Genomic DNA, 17,602 nt, shown 5'->3' on the forward strand with positions numbered 1-17,602 from the left:
TAAGCTAGCGCCTTTCTGTGGAACAACATGGCCTGGATGTACAAATCCATTTTTTTATTTTACAATGAACTGCTAGAACGTACAAATTGTCCAAATAGTTTAAAAAACATCAAATGTTTAAATCTACGACGTTTCTCGAGTGTTTTTACATTAAAAATGTGTTGTCCGAAAACCCAGGCTTTCAGCGGTGTTTCCAGCTGATCATACCGAGAAAGGCGCATGTCGTCCAGCCATTGTTTTTACTCGACCTCGTGGATTCTTGCATTTTCCCGTAGAACACAAATAAATCAAGGGAAATCATAATGAATAGTTCGGGAAATATTAACAAATCTTCAAAATAAGAGAAAATTAATTATATGAATTACATAAAAATCATATTTAAAACAAAAATAATGGTGTTAATCCTCGACGGTAGGTGCAGGCCTCTCACACGAGCTTCTTTTCCAGCACTCTTAGCTGATCCAGAGCGAGACGGACGAAACAGCTCTGGTTTTTTTTATTTTTGCTCAGAGGGTGAAAAAATATCAGTCGGGTAAAATCGGCAATGCTCGTAAAGAAGGCGGGCGGCAAGAAAGTTATTTTACCGCCGTCAAAGCGTTGGTTGCAATTGGCCAAATGCTCTCTGCTCATGCATATTGAGAAAACGTTAGACGAATAAGGTTTCATATTGCCGAATATAATTTAATATTCATGTATTACGCGTCCACGGATCCGCCCTTGGTTTATACGGACCTATGAAATCTCTTCATACGTTATGTCCCGCCTCCACCTACATGGGATTCGCAGGAATCAAAAGCGCACAACTCCATTGGTCCTGCGTCAATTTGAATGAATTATTCATATGCTGCAGTCTCACGGCCAATCAACGCTCAGAAACGTCGATCCATAACCCGCCCTCTGACTGTTCAGCCCCTGCCAAGTAGGCTGTGTAAACCTGTAGCAAAGCATTCAGTCTATATAAAGACGTGTGAGAGCAGTCTTCTCTCAGATGCGCTTAGAGCGCACTGGCGTGTAGATCGGGGAAAGGGAAGGGGATTGCCGGTAGCTACAATAGCTAGTATATAAACACAAATTTAAAAGCACATTGAGTAGCAAGACACGGTGGTCACTGGGAAACCGCCATCGGACAAGTTCCGGTCACCATTGGGTGCCAGGAGAGTCTTGGTGGCGTTTCAGAGGTGTTCCTTCTTACAAAGCGGCGTGCCGGGGGAGGACGCGTCTCTTTGAATAGACAGGATGCACGGACCGCCTTCCAGCGACAGCGCATGCCCATTGCGCCTCATCAAGAGAGTGCAATTCGGCGTCCTCAGCCCAGATGAACTTGTAGGTTTTGCTCTTGGGAAGGGGTATTCTCTTACTTCTTTGAGTATTATTGTATTACTCAAATCATCATCTTGTTAAAATCCTATTAAATACGGATATTAACATACAGTGTCTTCTGTGAGCCTGTGTTTTGCTAACTTAGCCGGCTAGCCACTTCTGCCTCTAGTAAGAGCATGTGTTTAGAAAGTTGAACAAACACTACACAAGAGTCCTACTTTTACAATTAGCATCACGACACGGAAAGCCTTGTTTGAAGTTATATAATTTTAACTCGTTGTAATGTTTATTGTTCGTTTACTTTATTTGACCATTTTGGAGTCACATGGTAGACCCAGAGTTTCTCCCAAGTTTCCACATTGTTCCCTGTGTCTCCCTTTCTGGCAATAAAATATGTGAAGTTTTATATTCATGATTCATTTATTTAAACGGCTCAAATGCATTAAGTTAATGAAGTGCACTTATGTTTTACAATAAATGTATTACAAATAGAATTTTATGTGGTTCTTATGAGACACACCAATGAAGAGTAACTGGTTTTTAGTAATGTCATCCTTTTCATAACCTTTTAAATCATGTTTCTGCTGAAATATTTTACAATGAATGCAGTTGTGCAGACACTTCATTTCGTGATTAATGTATTTTTTATGGGTGCAAAGTACTTTATTATGGAAACCCATTATTATGGAATTATTAAACCGCTTTGTTTACATTTCTAATTGACATTTTTAAAGTGTAATCTGGTGAATTTTACATTTTGCATCTAAAATTGCTTATTTTAAGCCTGCTGTTGCTCTTGTTCTTGTGTTTCTCAAATGTTATTAGAGAATGTGTTTGTTTTTACCAATGTTTCATCACTGTTGTTAAAATGCACGACATTTTAAATGCCATTTCCATTCTCGTTTCAGAAACGAATGTCCGTCACTGAAGGGGGCATCAAGTACCCTGAGACCACAGAGGGAGGACGCCCTAAACTGGGGGGACTCATGGACCCCCGGCAAGGGGTAATTGAGAGGTCGGGCAGATGCCAGACGTGTGCAGGTATATTCATAATTTAGATTTTTATCCTCTGTTGCGTAGTATTTGTTTTTGGTTAATTTTAAACACTTAAAGCTCCTCCTGTTATGCATTGTGTACTCATTTAATTGCTGTCGTTTAGGTAACATGACTGAGTGCCCTGGTCATTTTGGTCACATTGAGCTAGCTAAGCCAGTCTTTCATGTTGGCTTCATCACAAAGATCATGAAGGTCCTCCGCTGTGTGTGTTTCTTCTGTTCAAAGCTCCTTGTGGACTCGGTATGCCATATTTTTTTATTTGCCTTTTGTTTGAGATTTGTTACAATGTTCCTTACTGTATGGTTAACTTTTAATTTTGTTTTACCCAGAACAATCCAAAAATCAAAGACATCTTGACCAAGTCGAAGGGGCAGCCACGGAAGCGTCTGACCCACGTTTATGACCTCTGTAAAGGCAAAAACATTTGTGAGGGTGGAGAGGAGATGGACAACAAATTTGGAGTGGAGCAGCAGGAGACGGAGGAAGACCTCACCAAAGAGAAGGTACAGAACTGATAATTCTCTAATCATTTAATGCTTTCCTGTGTATTTAAAAAAAAAATTGTTTTTAAAAACTGATTTTCATCTTTACATTTCAAGGGTCATGGAGGTTGTGGCAGATACCAGCCGCGTATCCGACGCTCTGGCCTGGAGCTGTATGCTGAGTGGAAGCACGTGAATGAAGACTCTCAGGAGAAGAAGATTCTCCTCAGCCCTGAACGTGTGCATGAGATCTTCAAACGCATTTCAGATGAAGAGGACATGATCCTGGGCATGGACCCCAAATACGCCCGTCCTGAGTGGATGATTGTCACAGTTTTGCCTGTGCCCCCTCTTGCTGTGAGACCGGCTGTGGTCATGCAGGGCTCTGCTAGAAACCAGGTTAGCATTTCTTCTTGAACAGTGGGAGGGAAAAAAATCTGATGTATTGCAGAGGTTTGTACTGATGGCTGTTAGATTTTTCAATTGTACACTTTTCCCCCTAGGATGATTTAACACACAAGTTGGCTGACATTGTGAAGATCAATAACCAGCTGAAGCGAAATGAGCAGAGTGGAGCTGCAGCTCATGTTATAGCAGAGGATGTCAAGCTGCTTCAGTTCCACGTGGCCACCATGGTGGACAATGAACTGCCAGGTCTACCTAGGGTAAGGTTTACACTATACCTTAGAAATAAATACAGGCTTATGCCAAAACATTTGAGTAGCAACAATTATATGCTTAACTGTATTAGAAATATTAATTCAGTGAGATTATTTTATTATAAATGATTCAGAATTAAACTGAACAATTACATTATTAAAATGTTGATTTTTGTATGGTTATTCAAGCCTTTATTAAAAAAATAAAACTGCAGCATTGACACTGTTGTAGCCAATCAAAATAAATTTGATATTTAGTCTTTTGAACTAATGAGAGTTAACAGTAGAAGGTGGTGAAGACTTAATGTAGACTTAGACTGTACTGTCATATGCTCTTGTCTCAGGCAATGCAAAAGTCTGGTCGCCCACTAAAATCCCTCAAGCAGAGGCTAAAGGGTAAGGAAGGACGTGTCAGAGGTAATCTGATGGGGAAGCGTGTAGACTTCTCTGCGCGAACTGTCATTACGCCAGACCCCAACCTGCATATCGACCAGGTGGGAGTTCCCCGGTCCATTGCTGCAAACATGACCTTCCCTGAGATCGTCACACCCTTTAACATTGACAGGTATTATTAGGAGTTCTTGTATTCAAATGAATACACATCTCATTTACAAAATATTCAAACTCAGTGACTTCGTAACCCTGTGCTCTGTTCTTTTCCCTAATCTTTTAATTTTTTTCCATTAACTTTACAGACTCCAAGAGCTTGTGAGGAGAGGTAACAGTCAGTATCCTGGAGCCAAATATATCGTCCGTGACAACGGGGACAGAATTGACCTGCGATTCCACCCTAAACCAAGTGACCTTCACCTTCAGATTGGATACAAAGTTAGTCTCTTGCCTTGGTTAATGTTAGAATATAATGTAATTTGCAGTTATAGTGAGCACAGTATTTGAAATACTTGGTTGTTTTTTTTCTAGGTTGAACGACACATGTGTGATGGGGACATTATTGTGTTCAACAGACAGCCCACACTGCACAAAATGTCTATGATGGGGCATAGAGTACGAATCTTGCCTTGGTCAACATTTCGACTCAACCTCAGGTATGCTAGATTTCTAAGACTTGATCTGTCACATTGTTTATAGATTGATACATGGGTAGTAGGGATGCTCATAATTAACTGGTTAACCAACACTAAGAATACACCTATAAAATTGAGTTTTTCAGAGAGAGAAAAAAGATGTCACATTTTAGTCACAAGCCGAAACAGAAACTGGCGTTAGGCTCATGTCGAATACCCCTAACATTCAGCACAAATCTAAATGTTTCCATATTTGCAATGTATTTGGATGCTGAACTATTATGTAAACTAGGCTTTGTACTTCACTCGCATTCCATTATCGATGTTTACCATCACGCTGTGACGGGCGGTGGTCATGCTGAACGCCACAGATTGTACTACAGAATATTTAAATTGAGCAGTAACTTATGTTTGGTTGAGTATTTTATTTCGGTAATATATAGAATGTGATGTCAAATGCGTTTGGGTGATCACTTGAATTGTTTCCTTATAACAGCGGAAATGTCTCAGTACTCATTTGGTCATACAGATAAGAGTAAGACTTAACCTTTTACAGTTTTACCCTTTAATCCTTTTACATTTATTTCTGTACATTCATAAAAACAAAAACATTGTGCTTTTGTAAAATAAAGAAAACAATCTGGATGCGCTTTCTGCCATCTCTGTTTCCTTTGAATGAACTTGTTTTTGGAGTGTCACAAAAATGAACTAAAACTCGGTATATAACTTTCATCAATTTTTACAATCTGTTAAGTTAAGTAAAATATATATTTAGCGTATTTTATATATATACTTTTAATTTGTTTTTCTCCATTCACAGACACGCTGCAGGTGCGTGATGTGACGATAAACCCTCATGTTCTGTTCTTTATGCTGCTATTTGCGCATGTAAAACTAAACCCCTGGAAATTTGAAATTGTTTTTAAAGGGTCACAGACTCTTATTCATTCTAATCTAACAATCTTGTCGGTTAATGATTGGTTAACGAGCTTTGTTTGCGGTTTGGGGAAAAAAACGAAATGAACATCCCCAATGGGTAGGTACTTTATAGATTTGGAATGCGCTACATTATAATTGCAGAAACAAATCGTTATAGAAATAGTTAATGCTCATGTTTAGCAGCATTTTTCTAAAAAAAAGGGTTTTTGGTTTTATGAAGATGACAAGGATTTAAAAAATGAAAATCCTTTTTACTTCTAGTGTTACGACCCCATACAACGCTGACTTTGACGGAGATGAGATGAACCTGCACTTGCCGCAATCTCTGGAGACCCGTGCTGAGATCCAGGAGTTGGCTATGGTGCCTCGCATGATTGTCACACCACAGTCCAACAGACCCGTGATGGGTATTGTGCAGGACACACTGACAGCTGTGCGCAAGTTCACCAAGAGAGATGTCTTTTTAGAGAGGGTGCGTTTACAAAGCGCTGTGACCGAATTATGAATTTAATGAGCTGGATGTACAAGTACATGAGATTCATGCTAATGAAGAGATATGCCCTCTGCTGTTTCCTTTTGTGTGCTTTGTTTTAGGGTGAGGTGATGAACCTCCTCATGTTTCTCTCTACATGGGATGGCAAAGTGCCCCAACCGGCTATATTAAAGCCTCGACCCCTCTGGACGGGCAAACAGATCTTCAGCCTGATCATCCCTGGACACATTAATGCCATCCGCACACACAGCACTCACCCTGATGAAGAGGACAGCGGTCCTTATAAACACATCTCACCTGGAGACACTAAGGTGCAGTAGTGCAGCCCCAAACCTGGACATGCTTAAGCAAAATTAAGTCTATACATTTTCCTTATCCAATTCATTTTGCAGGTAATTGTGGAGAACGGTGAGCTGATCATGGGGATCCTGTGTAAGAAGTCACTGGGAACCTCAGCTGGCTCTCTTGTCCATATCTCATACCTTGAGATGGGGCATGACATCACACGACTCTTCTATTCCAACATCCAGACCGTTGTCAACAACTGGCTGCTCATTGAAGGTAAACCCCCCCCCCAAAAAAAACAAATGGAGATTAAAGCATTTTTTGTAACCGTGCAAATATTAAGTCACTTGCTTAAAATCTATTCTTAATTTATTTACCATCTCGTCTGCTGCAGGTCACTCTATTGGTATTGGAGACTCCATTGCTGATAAGGCTACATATCAGGACATTCAGAACACTATTAAGAAAGCCAAACAGGATGTGATAGAGGTGAGTTGGCATATTATGTGTAACTAATATCATGGCTGTCATAAGGCTCTCGTACATGAACGCAGTCATGCATGTTGACTTTTCTTTTTTTTTTTCCTTACAGGTCATTGAGAAAGCCCACAACAATGAGTTGGAGCCCACCCCAGGTAACACTCTGAGACAGACCTTTGAGAACCAGGTCAACCGCATTCTGAACGATGCTCGAGACAAGACTGGATCCTCTGCCCAGAAGTCACTGTCAGAGTACAACAATTTCAAATCCATGGTGGTGGCTGGCTCAAAAGGCTCTAAAATTAACATTTCTCAGGTGAGTGAAGACAGTTGGTGTTAATCTTAAATTCAAAGACTCTTTAATTTAAAGTCTAAACCAGAAAATGGACTTTAAAAATGTACATGCAAACATGATAATGTCAGGTTTCACACAATTTGATCAATCTCTATATTGGTTTTCCCTCTTCACCCCATAGGTTATTGCTGTAGTGGGGCAGCAGAACGTTGAGGGTAAGCGAATCCCTTTCGGTTTCAAACACCGCACCCTCCCTCACTTCATTAAAGATGATTATGGTCCAGAAAGTAGAGGGTTCGTGGAAAACTCCTATCTGGCTGGTCTCACACCAACTGAGTTTTTCTTTCACGCCATGGGAGGAAGAGAGGGTCTGATCGACACAGCTGTCAAAACTGCTGAGACAGGTAATGAAAAGGCACATGGGCTCAGCAGCTATTGGGGGCTAAGCCTAATTGGACAAGAAACAAGTATTACTATTAAGTTCAGATTACAAGTAAGATGTGTTCTGAACAATTGCCATCAGTTTTGCCTTGGTTAAAGGTAGAAATTGTATTTATACCTTTTTAATCTTTTTTTTTTTTTTTTTGTCTTTCAGGTTATATTCAGCGTCGTCTGATCAAGTCTATGGAGTCGGTTATGGTAAAGTATGATGCTACAGTCAGAAACTCAATCAACCAAGTTGTCCAGCTGAGGTATGGAGAGGATGGGCTGGCAGGAGAGGCCGTGGAGTTCCAAAACATGGCCACACTTAAGCCATCCAACAAAGCCTTTGAAAAGAAGTGAGTGCTGTTTTTGTGCTCATTGAAATGTTTCCAGGAATGTTAAAAGATTGCCAATAGTTTGAGCTAAATATTCTAATAAATAAAACTATAATAATCCAAATCAACAAGGACAATGCCAATACACAGGTAACTGACTAATGTCATTGATTTAACTTTCCACCTCTTTCTTTAATCATACAGGTTCAGGTTTGACAGCACCAACGAACGAGCTCTTCGCCGCACTCTACAGGAAGATGTGGTGAAAGATGTGATGACCAATGCCCATGTCCAGAGTGCTCTAGAGAAAGAGTTTGAAAAGATGAGGGAAGACCGAGAGATCCTGAGGGCCATTTTCCCCACAGGAGACAGCAAGGTCTGTCCCTTGAGAATTACTTATTTAAGCATTATCAGTATCATATGTCTATAGACCCAAACTGACATGCTTCCCATAGGTGGTATTACCGTGCAATCTGGCCAGAATGATCTGGAATGCTCAGAAGATTTTCCGCATCAATCCTCGGACACCAACTGACCTTAACCCAGTACGAGTAGTTGAAGGTGGGTTAAACACTGACAAGATTTGTACAAGGGTCTGTAGTTAGGATGCCTAAATACAATCCCTTCAGTATATTTTAACAACATGAACTTACACCTTTTAATATAAGCCAAGTTATTCTTCCTTGTCATAGTTGCACCACCCTTTACTTTTGTAGTCCACAGCATTGTGTTTGTGGCCTTGTAATGATCATGCATTAATGTTTTCTCTGATTTTATTTATGTAGGAGTTCAAGAGTTGAGTAAGAAGCTGGTTATTGTAAATGGTGAAGACCAGTTAAGTAGGCAAGCCCAGGAAAATGCCACTCTGCTGTTCAACATCCACCTGCGCTCAACCCTCTGCTCTAAGAGAATGACTGAGGAGTTCCGTCTTAGCACAGAGGCTTTTGATTGGCTGCTGGGAGAGATCGAGACCAAATTTAACCAATCCATAGTAAGTAATGCTTGCTGAGTGCAGTTGAATCTCTTCACCTGAATAAATAATGAAATGGAGAATAATAACATCTTATCAATTAGATCAGTTTTTACAAGTGGGCTCGTTGGCTGAATTGACACTGTTTTCCTCAGGCTCACCCTGGTGAGATGGTAGGTGCTCTGGCTGCCCAGTCTCTGGGAGAGCCTGCTACTCAGATGACCCTGAACACATTCCACTACGCCGGTGTGTCCGCCAAAAACGTCACTCTCGGTGTGCCTCGTCTCAAAGAACTTATCAACATCTCCAAGCGACCCAAGACCCCCTCCCTGACCGTCTTTCTCTTGGGCCAAGCGGCCCGTGACGCAGAGAGGGCCAAAGATATCCTGTGTCGGTTGGAGCACACAACCCTGCGCAAGGTCACTGCCAACACGGCCATTTATTATGACCCCAACCCACAGAACACAGTGGTGACAGAAGATCAGGAGTGGGTCAACGTGTACTATGAGATGCCTGACTTCGATGTGACCCGCATTTCACCCTGGCTGCTGCGTATTGAACTTGACCGCAAACACATGACTGACCGCAAGCTGACCATGGAGCAAATTGCAGAGAAGATCAATGCAGGTGGGCTTGAGATAATTAAGTACATGTTTATACATAGAAATTTAAGTACCACCTTAAAGTCCATCAAACTTTAATCCTTGTCCATCACCTAGGATTTGGTGATGACCTAAACTGCATCTTCAATGATGACAATGCTGAGAAACTAGTATTGCGAATCCGCATCATGAATAGTGATGAGAACAAGTTTCAAGAGGTAATTTGAACTTTCTGGTGTGCACACATAGCTGGCCTCTTCTCTCTCTATATATTGAATCCTAAATGTTGGATCTTGTGTCCAGGATGAGGAGGTAGTGGATAAGATGGATGATGATGTCTTCCTTCGCTGCATTGAATCCAACATGCTGACAGACATGACCCTGCAAGGCATTGAGCAGATCAGCAAGGTATTTTTCCCTTTTCAACAAGTTCACTTCGGTGCAGACTATTACCTGCCAGCCCATGTGGCAGTGTAGGCATGCTTCAGAGGGTGGATGGTGACTAATGGGGAGTGCTAATTGGTAACTTTGTGCATTATAAAATGACTTCAGATGGCCATGAGATTGGAGCTTAATTTCTTTAACTCTCTGCACTTGTAGGTGTACATGCATCTTCCACAGACAGACAACAAGAAGAAAATCATCATCACAGAAGAGGGAGAGTTCAAAGCCCTTCAAGAGTGGATCCTGGAAACAGATGGAGTCAGTCTCATGAGGGTCCTCAGTGAGAAGGACGTGGACCCTGTCAGGACCACCTCCAATGACATTGTGGAGATTTTCACTGTAAGAATTGTTTAATAGTCTAACCCCAGGTTTCACAGACAATGTTTAAGATTAGTCCCAGACTAAAATGCTTGTTTGAGGTTGTGTTTTTTTTTTTTTTTAAACAAAGCAACTTACACTGACATATCTTAATGTCTTAAGATGCACACCGGTAAATTTTTTTTTTTCTAAGGCATGTTTATAAAAGCTACTTAAATATCATAATTGAACTATGGCCTTATCCTGGCTTAATCAAAGCCCTGTTTGTGAAACCAGGTCTAAAGGTTGTAACCTATTAAGTCTTCAGAAATCAAATTCAGAAATGTCTGCTCTTCACCTACAGGTTCTTGGTATTGAGGCTGTGCGTAAAGCACTGGAAAGAGAGTTGTACCATGTCATCTCTTTTGACGGTTCTTACGTTAACTACCGCCATCTTGCCTTGCTGTGTGACACAATGACCTGCAGGGGTCACTTGATGGCTATCACTCGTCACGGTATCAACAGGCAGGACACTGGACCGCTAATGAAGTGCTCTTTTGAAGAGACGGTGAGCTTAATAATTGGCCCCATTTAACATAGCAATAAAGATGGTCTTGTAAAGAACTTAATGTTTAATTTTGTCCCTCTCTTTCTATAGGTGGATGTGTTGATGGAAGCTTCTTCACATGGTGAATGTGACCCAATGAAGGGAGTGTCTGAGAACATCATGTTGGGACAGCTTGCTCCTGCAGGCACTGGCTGCTTTGACCTGCTGTTGGATGCTGAAAAGTGCAAGTATGGCATGGAGATCCCCACCAACATCCCTGGTATCAGTGTCGCAGGACGTAAGTCAAACTCTCTTTCCCTTGTTTAATCGTTTTATAGCTTTAAATTAAGCCAATACTCATTTGTCCCCAAATGTAAACCTTTGATTAACCATTGCTTTTTCCATTCCAGCCACAGGCATGTTCTTTGGCTCTGCCCCCAGCCCTATGAGTGGCATGTCTCCAGCCATGACTCCGTGGAACACAGGAGCCACTCCTGCGTATGGTGCCTGGTCTCCTAGTGTTGGTGAGTGAAGAAATACTACTTGAAGTTTTGTTTTACAGCTACTCTTATTTACTGTGAGTTATCTTGTATAGGTTTACAGACTCCATTTCATGCCTTTTTTTTTTTTTTTTTTTTCATTCATTTTTTTCCATACAGGAAGTGGAATGACACCAGGTGCTGCAGGCTTCTCTCCCAGCGCTGCATCCGATGCCAGTGGCTTCTCGCCCGGCTATTCTCCTGCCTGGTCCCCTACTCCTGGTTCTCCTGGATCACCTGGACCAGCTAGCCCTTATATCCCCTCACCAGGTTACTCCACTGTCCATTTTTGTCTTGTTCTGTTTTTAAGAATAATGAATGTTGTTGGTTGTTATAGTTGGTTGCAAACAACTGTCCTCTTATGCACATCTTTTTCCTTCTTTCAGGAGCCTTGTCTCCCAATTACTCTCCAACCTCTCCTGCCTACGAGCCTCGTTCTCCTGGTGGATACACCCCTCAGAGCCCTGGCTACTCTCCGACCTCTCCATCGTACTCGCCAACTTCACCGTCTTATTCTCCCACCAGCCCGAACTACAGCCCCACATCTCCGTCTTATTCGCCCACATCACCTTCCTACTCTCCAACTTCACCATCTTATTCTCCAACATCTCCAAGCTACTCTCCAACTTCGCCGTCTTACTCTCCCACTTCACCTTCTTACTCTCCCACTTCACCTTCTTACTCTCCCACTTCACCTTCTTACTCCCCAACTTCACCGTCCTACTCCCCAACATCCCCCAGCTACAGCCCCACATCTCCGTCTTATTCCCCCACCTCCCCGTCTTATTCCCCAACCTCCCCGTCTTACTCTCCCACCTCTCCAAGCTACTCCCCAACCTCCCCGTCCTATTCCCCAACATCTCCGAGCTACAGCCCCACTTCGCCAAACTACACACCCACATCACCCAGTTACTCCCCAACCTCTCCATCTTACAGTCCCACCTCACCATCCTACTCCCCCACCTCTCCCAATTACACACCAACCAGCCCCAATTATTCCCCCACCTCTCCTTCATACTCCCCCACTTCACCGTCCTACTCTCCATCCAGTCCGCGCTACACCCCGCAATCTCCCACCTACACCCCGAGCTCGCCCTCTTACAGCCCTAGCTCTCCATCCTATTCCCCCACCTCTCCAAAATACACGCCCACCTCCCCCTCTTATAGTCCCAGCTCTCCTGAATATACCCCAACATCCCCCAAATATTCCCCCACTTCCCCAAAGTACTCTCCCACTTCACCCAAATACAGTCCCACCTCTCCAACCTACTCCCCAACTACGCCCAAGTACAGCCCTACTTCCCCTACTTACTCTCCAACCTCTCCCACCTACACCCCAACCAGCCCCAAATATTCTCCCACCTCTCCAACCTACTCTCCAACTTCTCCAAAATACTCTCCTACATCCCCTACCTACTCTCCAACGAGTCCCAAGGGCTCCACTTACAGCCCCACTTCTCCCGGCTACAGCCCCACCTCTCCGACCTACAGCCCAGCCATCAGCCCTGATGATAGCGATGAAGAAAATAACTAAAGATGGTTGGTGCCAGGGTTCATGCTACTTCCCTGATAGGCACTCTGACCCTGGGATAAAGACTGAAGCAAAGCCACTCAGCTGGGGTCTTTGTGATTTACAGGGAAGACTGAGGAACCTGGGATTCCACATGTGACATCCTTTTTGATTTTTCCTTTTTGGACTTCTTGAACTGTTCTTAAATAGCCTCACTAAACAGGCTTCAGTGGTTGCATCTGTTATATCAGAGGTTTGAACTATAAGCCAAACAAGGCTGCCTTTGTATAGACCGTTTTGGTCGCTCTAAGTTTAGAGAGAGAACTGTAACTCAAAATTGGTGGAAAGATGCAGGAGGTTGACTGTTGGAAGAGAAAGATAATTCATAGTCCTTTTTCCATTGTCATTTCTATCTCCCTTACTTTTTCTCTAAAATTCAGTGTTGGATATAAAGGAAATCTAAGAAGTATTGCCAAAAGCCTTCAAACAGAAAACAGTGGATTGTATCTGAAAAGTTTCAAATGAAACCTTGAAAAATCTCTATAACATAAATAGAAAGGGGGGGAACTGACCTTTCTCACATTTTATAGAATTTTTTTTCTTGTGTACATAAGCGCTTGTTTCCAGGTCAGAACTGAGAACTGTTTAAATATTAATGTTGATTTGTCTAATTTGAGTTTACTCATAAAAAGTTATTTCTAAAGAAACAGGTGGTTGGAAAGTGGCTGTTTATTAGAAACGTGTTGAAGCTGACACGCATTGTGCAGATTAAAAATGTCTTGTAATACTGTAGTCTAATGTATGCCAGCCCATGACATGGGTAAAAGTGTTGTGTAGTGATTGCCCTCTTCTGTAGGAATCGGAGAGAGGGAATGGATGCTTGATTTAGGCATCAAATTTCTATTCAATTGTCCCCAAAAGATGCAAGCCTTATATCCTTCACCAGCATCTGCCCAGTAATTTACAATTTCAATAACTGCAAAAAAAAAAAAAATGGTAACAAGGTCTTGCACCTCTGAGCACACAGAGTGTGAAGTTGTTACCTTTTTGGTTTTATTTTTCTTTTATCCTAAGAGTGGGGTTAAAGCATGGCTTTGCATAAACTGCACCATGTTAACATTTTTTAAACCACCTAGGTCTAAATCTTACGAGACCTTCCCTGTCCTCAGCACTCAACCCTTTAATCTAGCAAGTGTATAATTGTTTTTCTGATATTTGCATCAATAATTAGAACTGAATCTCTTGTGTGAATTACTGAGGAAAAGCATTTATTTTACACTATTTTTCTTGCGCTGGCTTCATTGTTGGGTCAGCTTTTTGCGTTTTGGATTAAGTGCTTGGGGTGGGGGAATAAGGTGCAGTTTGGATTTTCATTTGAATATGCACTGTTTCATATCTGGCGTCATAACGCCCTTAGATCTTGTGGTTTTTTTGTTAACCTAAATTTTGTCAGCTGATTCTGACATAGTCATCTTATGCTTGAACTGTAGAGGGCGACAAAGACTGATTTGACTCCGGTGTTTTTTTTTTTTTACCTAAAAGCAAGTGGTGCCTGTGGTTCCCTCAACTCACTCTTCCAATTGGACTTGGTAGTTGCAGGAGGTTTTGTTGACTTGTAAAAGACTTTGTTGCTCTTGCATAATTCAGCTTTAGATTTAAGGCCTTAGATTGCATTTAGGGAGAGCAGTTCTGACAGTGTCTCTTTAATGCCCTTGTTTGCCTTCAGTTTCATGGTTGTTCCAAACAAATCCAGTTAATACTCTGTACCCAGGCTCCCAGTAATAGTGTGTGTGTGAGTGTGCAAGTGTGTGTGCATGATGGTATAAATGGAAAAAAAAAAACAGGGTTTTCTTGAGTTTGAGTAATAACTGGGTCAAGTTTATGGGGAAATGAGAATTTAAATTAAGAGAAATTGCCACTGTATAGAAATCAATCTGATTACTTCATTCTCTGTATCTGTTTTGTTTGTTTTTGACTTAAAATAAAAAGTTTGACTAAACTATTGGTCAGTTGTATTTTTTTTTAAACATGGGTGTTTCAATGTTCAATTCTCACCTGAAAATTAGCAAACTATTTTGGCTTGGCTGTCCTTTTAATGATTAAACTGCATTTCCTTAAATGTGAATGAGTTTTGCAAAAGCGAGTAACTTACTGGTAGCAGAACGTCATTGAATTAAAGAACTGGAAAACTGTCATTGTTTACTTAAATTTGGCATCACAAGACTTTATTCAATAGACTCTGTTTAGGTTTTAACTTATGATTTACAGTCTGTAAAAGAAAGTGTCACTTGATTTTGTATGCTCTAACAAATTCCCCATTTTAACCCGTTCAGACCTGAATTATGTTTTAGGTTTCTGAAAAATATAAAAGTACATTTTCCCAGCTCATGAGGCTTCTATAAATGAGACCAAATAAAAAAAATTAAAACATTGTTTTGCTTTAATTGTAATTTTTTTTGTCCATTTCAATGGACGTTACGTCAAAACAGGTGTACTTCACAAAAATGTACCAACATAAAATTAAATAATAAACATAAAAATTGTTAGTATATACTTAAAGCTTTTTCTCAAGGTCAAAAACTTTTCAACAGTATACCATTTCAACTTTAATTTTGAGGTTTTTGTTTTACAGATTGCACATTGTTTGTAATAAACTAAATATCTTAGAATCAATCAATATGGTCATGTTAGAGTCATTTTCTTTGCGAATCTTTCTTTTTTAGATCAAAAACTTGAACATTACAACATTTCAACTTTAATTGTAAGGTTTTTGCTTTATAGATCGCACATTTGTTTATTCATAACAAAATAAACCTAGGAATCAATCAACGAATAAACGTTAGAGTAATTTCCTGTGTGCATCCTTGAAACAATTTCTCTGTTAGCGATTTTCTTGTATTTCTACAGTACATTACTGGCAGCACGGTTGCCATGTATGATGCATGTATTTCGATTTCCAGTAACTGTACTGTAATTCACTTTACAGTACACAAGATCAGTACTGTAAACTACCAAATAGTACTTTACTGTATTTGTACTGTATTTCGTAATTTGATCTGCTTTTGCTGTAATTAATTATACGGTGTTGTAATATCTATATTGAGAAATTACTGATAAATGTTATTATAATTTTCAAAATAATTACTAATAATGATAATTTTATATCACAATAATATAATATGTAGTTATTAGGAAATATAGGCTATAGTAGGAAAAAATATGGAAATCAATGGCTATACTGTCAACGGTCTAGTTACCGACATTCTTCAAAATATCTTCTTTTGTGTTCCGCCGAATAAAGAAACTCATACAGATTTGGAACAACATGAGGATGAGTAAGTGATGACAAATATAATTTTTGGGTGTACTATACCCATAAAGGGATAGTTCACCCAAAAATTTAAATTGGCCCATGATTTACTCACCCTCAAGTCATTCTAGGTGTATATGACATCGTTCTTCTTTCAGACGAATACAATTGTAGTTATATTAAAAAATGTCCTGGCTTCCAAGCTTTATAATGGCAGTGAATGGTTGTTTCTGTTTTGAAAGTCCATAAAAGTGCATCCATCCATGATAAAAGTGCTCCATGGCTCTTGGGGGTTAATAAAGGCCTATTGAAGCGAAGCGATGCGTTCGTGTAAGAAAAAATAATTCATTTTCAAGTTACGCTTTCGATTTATGTCAAATCCTATGTTTCGTTTGGCCGGAAGCTAGTCATTTTACTTTATAAAGTTTTAAATACGGATATTTTTCTTACATCTCCATCTTCCTCATCATCACTCCACATAAAGTCAACATCTGAGATACTTCCATCAGCTATATGTTCAAGCACTTCAAGAACTATATATTCTGCATATGAAAAAGTAAAAAATAAATGTATCGGTACTGTGATATAGATTTTTATATAAGAAATTTCAATCAGCATTACTGGACTTCAATTACTGGAATGTGATTTCAGTAACAGGCTTTTGAACCCACTGTCCATTCTAATGGACAGACACATTTGAAAAAATCCTGATTTAAAATGTGAAATTCTACAATCGATTTTTAACTTTAATTAATAAGTTCAATCTTTCTATTTTACATACAAACTATGAAATACTGACAAACATATAAAAAAATGTAAATAAAACCACAGAAAATGTTGCTTGCTTCTGTGTTTGGAGTGAAGTGCTGACATGCTTCTCTTCAAAGTAGAGTTTTTTTCTATAATTACTACATGCAAAGCTTTACTACCATTTGATTGGATGACAAGCGTCCAATCTAATGGACTGCAGGCTTTAAACTAGGTGAAATGCTCCAGAAGTAAAAAAAAAGGGGGGTTGACATGTGATGTCCATTGTAATGGACGCAGGGTCTGAATGGGTTAAATTTCTATGTAAGGAAATGCACAAATGTATCATCGGATGCCTCTTGTTCTCAAGAAGCTGATGTTACAGACATTTTATGCTTTACTGGTTCTTGTTTTTAATAAATTCCTGAAACCACAGACTAGCCCCTGGACTTCCTGTGCTCTTGTGAATGTCTGAGTGAATGCAGTCACAGCCATTGTGTGTAAAGTTGTCACGACTGTTAGCTGTGACTTCCAGCTCTGTGATTGGATGAGCCTTGAAACTGGAAAGCCTGTATATCAAACTTTGGTTTGTGTCCATAGGCAAGCCCTGACATAATTATGAATGCTTTGTTACTGACTGGGTGTGACTCAAATATGTAACAGGAGAAACAGAAACCCCTCTGAGCTGGCTAAACATTATTTTGAGATATTTTCTTCTCTTTTTAGTCCGTAGTCCATGAGGGGTTTCCTGTAGTCAAATGTATTCAAAACGGGCAAATCATTTGTTTAACTTTTAACAAATCTGTGAATTTCACTCTTGTGTGCTCTTGTCCTTTTTTATTTT

The 17,602-nt window shown here is 40.3% G+C and overlaps 1 protein-coding gene across 1 annotated transcript; it reads left to right on the forward strand.

Moving 5' to 3' along the window:
• The first annotated feature begins 1,093 nt into the window (after positions 1-1,093).
• Positions 1,094-14,700, forward strand: polr2a (RNA polymerase II subunit A). The gene is made up of 28 exons (XM_079852209.1): positions 1,094-1,323; positions 2,229-2,361; positions 2,480-2,616; positions 2,706-2,879; positions 2,976-3,257; positions 3,362-3,523; positions 3,862-4,082; positions 4,213-4,345; positions 4,439-4,563; positions 5,743-5,953; positions 6,076-6,285; positions 6,367-6,535; positions 6,654-6,748; positions 6,852-7,055; positions 7,216-7,438; positions 7,630-7,813; positions 7,997-8,168; positions 8,248-8,353; positions 8,578-8,783; positions 8,918-9,389; positions 9,482-9,582; positions 9,668-9,772; positions 9,965-10,147; positions 10,470-10,673; positions 10,764-10,950; positions 11,063-11,176; positions 11,312-11,461; positions 11,578-14,700. The coding sequence occupies exons 1-28, from the start codon at positions 1,237-1,239 to the stop codon at positions 12,723-12,725; spliced, it is 5,898 nt and encodes a 1,965-aa protein (XP_079708335.1). The 5' UTR covers positions 1,094-1,236; the 3' UTR covers positions 12,726-14,700.
• Positions 14,701-17,602: the final 2,902 nt, after the last annotated feature.

This window comes from Squalius cephalus (genome assembly GCF_949319135.1).
Source record: "Squalius cephalus genome assembly, chromosome: 19".
NCBI classification, from domain to species: Eukaryota; Metazoa; Chordata; class Actinopteri; order Cypriniformes; family Leuciscidae; genus Squalius; species Squalius cephalus.